At 44.4% G+C, this 8278-nt stretch overlaps 1 protein-coding gene across 1 annotated transcript in view; it reads right to left on the reverse strand.

The window, feature by feature from the left end:
- Positions 1-328: 328 nt before the first annotated feature.
- Positions 329-8278, reverse strand: part of LOC109289040 (myeloperoxidase-like) — a 31750-nt gene continuing 23800 nt past the window's right edge. The window contains exons 4-6 of the mRNA XM_019504949.1: positions 5961-6131; positions 3519-3756; positions 329-629 (exon numbers count right to left, since the gene is read on the reverse strand). Coding sequence (XP_019360494.1) covers positions 329-629; positions 3519-3756; positions 5961-6131 — 710 coding nt within the window. The remainder of the gene's footprint in view (positions 630-3518; positions 3757-5960; positions 6132-8278) is intronic.

Genomic DNA, 8278 nt, shown 5'->3' on the forward strand with positions numbered 1-8278 from the left:
TCCCCCACCCCCCAGTGGCCACAAAGGCACATGGCAGGCTGCTCTGACCCGGGACTAAATTTAGTCCTAGGTCGCCTGCACATGTAGACACCAGCCTATTCCCACTTGTCACACAGTAATTTACTGTGCAGTAAATTTAAGCCAGCATAAATGCATGCGTAGACACACCCACAGAGATATACCCTTGTGATTTCCAAGGCATGTCTTTGTAAGCAGGGAACACATTGCCTGTTGTGTCATAAGATCTATTTGTGGGACAATAGGTGACATTTCACCCAGTGACGTGGATCAGCTGTGCCAGCACATATTCCATGACAGCTGATCCACTTCATTTGGCAATGTCTATTTCAAAGCTATGTGTCAGGGAAATGTGTAGGCAGAAGACTAGAGAGATGAGAGGATCCACTCTACCTTCTAGTCCACTGTGACTCTCTTCTTTCCAGGATGACAAGTCAAGACTGTCAATCTTGCTACAGTTCACAAAGTCCCAGGGATAGCTGTTGACCTTGAGCACATCCCTGGGGACCATTGTGATGTGGGTGTTGTCACAAATCACACGTGACAATGAGATGATGCTCAGGGCACGACGCTGCTGCAAAGTAAAAACCCCTGGGTTCTCCCACCAGAACCTGCAAAGAGGCAGCAAGAATAACAGAGTAAGAATCTGTGCTTCTCTTCCTTGGGGTTGAACTCAGCCTGGGGGATCATGGCTTTATTTTCTCCACAGGAATGAAAAGATGGCTTTGCTGTGAAAAGCGTAAATGGAAGAGAGAAATGTAGGTCCAACAAAGCCACTAGTGAACCTCCCGCCCCCATTGCTGCAATGAGGCTATATTTCTTTATACTAATAAGTATCCTGTAATAAGGCAAACCCCTTGTAAAGTTACCACAGAATCCTAGGGACTCTGTGCAGCTCAAGTGCACCGTGAAAAACAAAATATGTTAGTGATTGCAAAGCTGAGGACTGAATAGCAACTGTCCCTGTTATATTTGTTACATGTCCAAACACAGCCACAAATAAAATGACTAAAGCCTCTGGGGTGCGTAAAGACGCTGCCATATTGCCATTTTGAGCATAAAGTAAAATTAAGGATTAGTTGCCATCAGCAAATATGGCAAACAAAAGCTAAGTCTAGATTTCCATGTCCACAGTCAATTCATATTTAAATATTTCAGACCACTCAGGAATCATGGAGTGACACTTTTGGCCACTTAGCTCAGACTAAAGGTCAGTTACAAGTAGAACTTGCAAACTGTTTAGGTAGCACACCATCAAAAATATAGGCACTGTCACTCTGGAAGGGTGATCCAATTTAACAGGATTAAATCTCCTACCCATAAAATGAGGAGACTTAGGCACGTTCCAGGAGCAACTAAGGAAGTAGAGATGCTCAGCAGGTAGGTGCCTACAGAAGCCATGTGACCTAGCTAAGAGCTGTGGGAAGGGTTGCCTGATGGCTGACTCATTCTTGGAACTTAGGTATATAACTTGGGGTGCTTGGGATCTATTCCCAAGATGACCCAGGAGAAGCACCTACCAGCTACACACACTCACTCTTGAAAAATGGTGGTGATGATGCCACGCACCTTTCTGCCTACTAACATGGTAGTTAGAATACTCACACAGGAAGTGGAAGACCTAGCTTTTAGACATTCCTCAGCTACAGGGGGATCATACTCACATCTCCCATTTCCCAGTGAGTGTTTGAACTGCTGGCCTAGGTGGAAGCACCCTGCATGCTTCTGTTTGCAGATGATCAACCATACAGCCAAGCATACAAGATCCATGGCATTAGAAGGAACACAACCCCAATCACATTTGGTAATTTTATGTGCAGTGAAACAGCATCACAAAGATGAAATGAGAGCACCCAATTCCAGAATAGTGTATAGCTTGTGAGGGAACTCTCCTGAGGATGGAGCAGGTGGTCCTGAATCCCCTGAGGCAGCAGAAGGAATTGTATTGAGTTCTAGGCTCTCCTCCTAAACTGAACTCTGGGTCTCCCACATGCTGCTCTAACAACTAGACTGTGGTACAAAAGGGGAAAGATCACCAACTTTTGAATGTATAAATGGCCTAATGGACATTTATTGTGGGGAAGTGATACCTGACTCTGATACCAGAGTTAAAGTTGTGGCAGAGTTTTTGTTTACGAGTTGAATTAAAACTGCATATTTAAAGACCTGCTAAGGTGGCAATAAATGAAACACACTCAAATAGACAGGTTTACATTTTTCATGTTGGTCTGATACAGACTGGTGTCCATCCATTCAAACATCACCACCTTCAAAGAGATGTAATGGTGTGCCTTGCTTTTCTTCAGAGTCTATTTTCAAAGACTAATACACTGGGCTCTAACTTTTTTGCTTCACAATCTCTTTCACATAAGAATAGGTTCTAATCATGGCAATATAAGCTTGAAGTAACTGAAGTATACCCTCTCTATTTAAAAATTTCTGGTCAGTAAATACACTAACAGGATTCTGCTGTATGTAGGCACTGCAATACTTTTTTCCACATAGAAGTTCCTGTGATAGACTGTTTTCTTCACATGAGGCTGTCATGATGCAGTTTCCAATAGTGCTGGTACAACACTGGCCACACTGTCTCAAAAGGTATCACAAAATAAAAGAGTTCAGAGAAAGGAAGCAAGAGTGATTGAAGGCATGGTGAAACTCCTTATAAGGAGAGAGGAAAAAAAGTAACTGGAAAATGGGAGGAGACAGAGGAGGGACCATGAAAAAGTGCATGCAGGAATAAACTACCTGAAGAAAAAACATTGGAATGCCTGCTAACCCTGTTTCACAACAGCAGAACTAAGAGAGAGTTGATGAAACTGGGAGGAATCAAATTCAAGCCAGATGAAAGGAAACACTTTTCACATAATCCATAATTAGGCTGTGACACAGGCTATCTATGAGGCAAAGAATTTAGCAAAATTCAAAGAGGATATCCACATAGATAACAGAAATAGCTAGGGGTATACTAGATATTAGGTCTTAAGGTTTATGCCAATCTATCACTTACAAAGCAGATAATTGATTGAATGTAGAAGACAGCTTGTCCAACTCATGCCCACTGTGGGATTCTTACCCCTTTCCCTGAGCAGTTGGAACTGATTACTGTAAGAGATGGGGAACTGGGGTAGATGGAGCATGGTTTGATCCAGGCTGGTTGTTCCTGTGCTCCATGCAAGCTGGTGGCATGCAGTTTTTCTAGATGTGGATCAGCTCCAGATTCTGCATGGCCCTTACACAAGCACTTGAGATCTCCCTGCTTTACCTAATACCAAAGTGGTCTGTTAGGTAAACAGACCACTGCCTGTTTACTTGTCCTCTATGTTGTTATACTGTGAATGCTTATCTACCTGTTTTTATCCTTTCCTATTGGCCTGTGACCCTAACCCCTAGGATACTCAGTATAAAGTACTACAGCCTCATTGGCTGTAGTGATTGTGCCCGACACTGCAGGGGTTTGCTACACATGGAAGAATAGATCCATTTGCAGGTCAGCCTACCTGTCCCCATCTCGCAAGTTCCTGAACTGAACACCAAAGATACAAGCCAGGAGAGGCCCCACTCTGCCCTTGGGAACAAAGGGCTCTGCAAGGGCCCCAATCCAGATGTCAATGTTGTCTGGTGTCCCATACAGGTCTAAGAACTTCTTTGCCAGATTTCGGTTTCCCAACACATGAGAGAGTTCATCCAGGTTGTGAGGTTCTGAAAGCCCACAGAATCGTCGCCAGGCATTGTACCCTGTGGGAGCACAACAGAGCAGTCATTGCTACCATCTCCCTCACACCAGAAACAGCAGCTCCACCTCTGTGCCCTGCTTTGCCATTTCACATTAATGAGATCTACCTTGTTGATGTCTATTAGGGCTGTGCAAAATGGCACCATTCCATTTTGACTTGCATTTTGATTTGAAACTGCTGATTTAGGCTATAGGTTGACAGGCTATAATGGGCAAGCCCAAAACAGCCTATAACTTTGTCATTTCTGGTCTGATTTGGATTAAACTTGCAAAAATAAAAGCCCTTTCTGAGGTCATTAAGCGTGCCAAGTTTCAAGGAGATAGGTGCAGGGGTTTCTGGGAAACTGTACCTCAAAGTCTTGAAAGCAAAAAACTCATACCATGTGTATGTGTTAAGCCACAGCATCATCAAAACTGCAGGCATGCTAGCCCCTGTTGAGGCCACAAAGCCTGCCAGCTGTCAAGGAGATAGGTGCAAGGGGAGTCTGGGTTCTGGGCCCCTGCTCCTCTAGCTGCTGACAGGCAAAACTCATTACATGGGTGGGGGTGGGTGACACTGTGTGTGTGTGTGTGTGTGTTAAGGTGCACCCTCACTCAACTGACACCAAAGCAAAAAGCAGGGCAGTTCAAATAATGCTGCTTTTTATGCAGTTTTTCCATCCCTCCCCCAGAGCACTGGGATTGGAAGAGACCTCAGGGAAGGATTTCATAGATTTCATAGACATTAGGGCTGGAAGGGACCTTGGAAGATCATCAAGTTCAGCCCCCCGCCCAAAGGGCAGGAAGTCAGCTGGGGTCATAGGATGACAGTCACTGGCCAGCTACACAGTCAATAATGAAAGCAATCCTTCCCCTCCCTCCCCCCCTCTTCCCCCTCCCTCTCCTTACATCAGTTTCTGTTTCCCTGCAGGCAAGCCCAGCTTGAGCTTCAAAACTCAAAAATGTTTCAACTTGCCTCGTTTTGTTTTGAGGCTGTTTCCAAGCTCTCTGTTTCATTTTGATTTTGCTGTTTTGAGCTTGAAACAAGTTGAAAGAGCATTGAAATGAAACTGCCAGCAAAATTTCACAGACCCCTAATGTCTATCTTGTCCATGTTCTTAAGAACCCCTTCCGCAGATGCTTCCATCTAGCACAGGGCTGATTGCAGCCAGCAGTGTGTTTTCCCAGATGCTGTTTACACTCACACGTTGGACTGACCAGGTGGGTCACCTTTGCAAGTAGGAGTAGCCAAAAATGTCATGTCTGCACTATGGGGACATCAGTGACCATTCCCACTTGCACGCCCCAAACTCAGAGAAACACCAGTGCCATTGCTCCAGGGCATCCTTCTCAAGACTGAGGGAAAGGAGCTTCTCGGGACAATGCTAGATACACCTTACTGAAATATTTCCAGGGTGGGTGGTTTGTGTTTGGAAACCTCCCAACCAGGAGGCAGTGGTTCCATGATGTGGGCAGAGCCTTAGAAGGTAGGTATGGTGTCCTATTTACATTATAACTGTCAAGCACTGGGGATGAAGGGATCAACTAAGGATGAAGACTGGTTCCCACTGTCAATCCCTGTTTTCAGATACTTCCAACTTTCTGAAGTGTCACCCCATGGGCTGGCATTTCTATGAACCAGATTGTGTCCAAATAACAGAGTCCTAAATTAAGGCCAGTGTACTGATGCACTACTCATCCAGGGACTATAGTCTTTGCTGTGTCCCCAAAGGATAGTGGTCCGAGGGACATGGGTCTATGCTGACATGCAGCAACTCCTGTACTGAAAAATCTACAAGGGATAGGACACTAAGGCTAGCCTGGGCATTTTCTTCATCTCAGACCCCTCCACAGGTCCTCACATCTAGCCAACATTTAAATTATGCTCATTGCTCTGCATAGCACCACTAAGACATGACCTCCATTATCCATCCTGTCCCTGGTCACCTCATGTCTCAGCTACTGCAACATCATTTTCTCTGGCCTTTGCAAATGCAATTTAATCTCACTCAGACCTATCTAAGAAGCAGCTGCAAAGATCCTTTTTCCATCCTGTCACATTAATCAAATCACCCTTATGAGCTGGTTCCTGTTGCCCGTGTTTACATGCAACTATTTACCAGGAACCATCCCTTCCTGCTGATCTGTAAAAATCCTAGGACATCTTGAGAACTGCCACAAACATAGGAGAGTAATATAACAAGACAAGCAGTCTTGTGTTCTCTACCTGGAAGACCATGATCTCTTCCCCGTTGCATGTTTATGGCTGGTAGATCCAAACCCATCACTTCTTTTTGTTCAAAAAGCCGCTCCTGGAGTTCCACAACAACCATTTGGCTCTGCTTCATCAGTTTTGCATGATCAACGAGCAGACCACGGAGAAGTGGATCAATGCCACCTGTAATAAAAGCCCATGTAAGGAAGAGACAGAGCAGTCAGCAGCTGGTGCCACCTCTTAGGCTACATTTTGTATAACTGCACCTTAATCCTAATGTTCCCTTTTCTCCTAAGGGGTCATTCATTAGCCCAGGTGTCCTTCACTCTCTGGCTGTTCCCTCTATGAAGCTGCAGAGGTCTTTGTTAACCAACAGTATATATCACATTCTCACATTTGATTAAGGAACTGGAGTGGTTTAACCAGTGTCTCTAGATGCAAAGGCTGTGGTTTAATAACAAGATCAAGTCACAGAAGGCCAAACAATTCTATTAAACAAACTGTGTAGGCATCAAGGGAAGAGTCCCCTTCAGGAGAAAATATTCCAGTTTTACTTCAGAGCCCCAAAGCAGATACCAGAAGAGGCCTGGTTGGTAAAAACTAACTTGAAAACATGTTTCTTCCCATATTGTTTGGCATTTTTCTTTTTTTGTAGGAAAAGGTAGAGGTGTCACCCTGTAGGCAACTCATTGTCACAAGCGGCAACAGTGTGTTTCAAGTAGGGATGGTCTACCCATTGTCGTGTCCAGGGTCCGGTGCACCCTTGACCCGCGAGCCTGGGTCAGCACGACTGGCTTGGCGTGAGTAAGAACGGTGATCGGACAGGTGGGTAGTAGCGGCGAGTAAGAGTCAGGAGATTTAAAGCATATTGGTTACACAGAAAGTTTATTTTACTTACGCTACTGATGGTTGCAGCACAGGCAGAAGAGTTGATTCCTTAGTTACAGCATACAGATGTTCTGTCATCCAGCGATTACAGTGAGTTGCAGACTTGCTGAATACAAGTTTTAAGCAGTTCACACAAATTACTACAGTCTGCAGATTACCGAGAACTCTTGACGAGAAAGATGGACAATGAAGATAAGATGAGCCGGCAGAAACGGGGTTACACCAAAAAAAAATAAACCGGGGCGGGGAGATGTCTGTAACTGATCAGATTACAGATTCTGTCTCCTGGGAATGCTCCAAGATCTCCGCTTTGGGCGGAAGTTCTTTCAAAGTTATACCAGGCAGGATGGCCAATTACTACACGCCAGGCATGAATAATTAACAGGCTGGCACTTGTGCTTTCTTTGTTTGCTCAAGTTTCATGCTGGCAGCCCATCCTTCAAGAAGGGGGGGGCCTTTCTTTTAGTTTAGGTGGTACTGAGCCTGTTTGGTCACAAGAGGGTGAGCACAGCACATTATTCTGATCTTACAGTATCATTAAAGACAACTAATCTCGTTACTATAGGTACGTTATCTTTCGTGCTGGGCTGTCAAGGTTAGTTTCTCGCTCATATGAGAAGCTCAAGTGATTTGAAATGAGGCACAAACAAGGGTGTGTGCATGCAGCACTTTTAGTACAGAGAGGTAGACTACAATTACAGAGTTTGCTGTGTTAGCCTCTGACCTTTTGCCATCGGCATCCGAAATCAAAGACTTTGATCTTTGACACCCATGTCAAGCAATGTAACTTTTCTATCTGGCAAGTAGTGCATGTAATTACCATCTTGGCACCCATGATAGCTGCTGTGGATTCATGTTTTGGTCAATATTTTGGCCCTCACTAGGGTTATAAAATGAATTCCAATGATCAAACCAACATCACGTGAATTGAGGAGACCAACTGTAACATTTCCATCATGGTAGTCATATTGGATTCCAAGATGGCTGCTGTGAATTTACACCATAGTTCATTATTAGATACCCAAAAGGTTTGCAAAACTGCTGCATCAACTCTGTTCTGTTTCAGATTACCTTGACATGAAAACCTCCGATGGAGATGGTCAAGAAGAGACTTGCCCTTATCACCCTTAAGCAAATGTTACAACAGAGATGACAGCACCACTGACTACAGAAAAGCATGGGAGGTATGACTCAGAATTTACAAGATGCATCATATGTCTTGAAGTAGATTCACAATCAACAATTAGCCACAGTACACATGCTGGAATTGCATGAATAAACAATGCACTCATTCAATGTAGAATAGCAAATAGGTAGAGCCCTTTCCTCCCCAGCACCACCTGGGGTGACAAGAAACAATGGTAATAAGCTGATGGAGAATAGGTTTAGGTTAGAAATCATAAGGCAATATTTTACAGTTAGGGTGGCAAAAATCTGGAACC

Source organism: Gavialis gangeticus, unplaced genomic scaffold (genome assembly GCF_001723915.1).
Source record: "Gavialis gangeticus isolate Ggan-Ray unplaced genomic scaffold, GavGan_comp1, whole genome shotgun sequence".
Classification (NCBI taxonomy): Eukaryota; Metazoa; Chordata; order Crocodylia; family Gavialidae; genus Gavialis; species Gavialis gangeticus.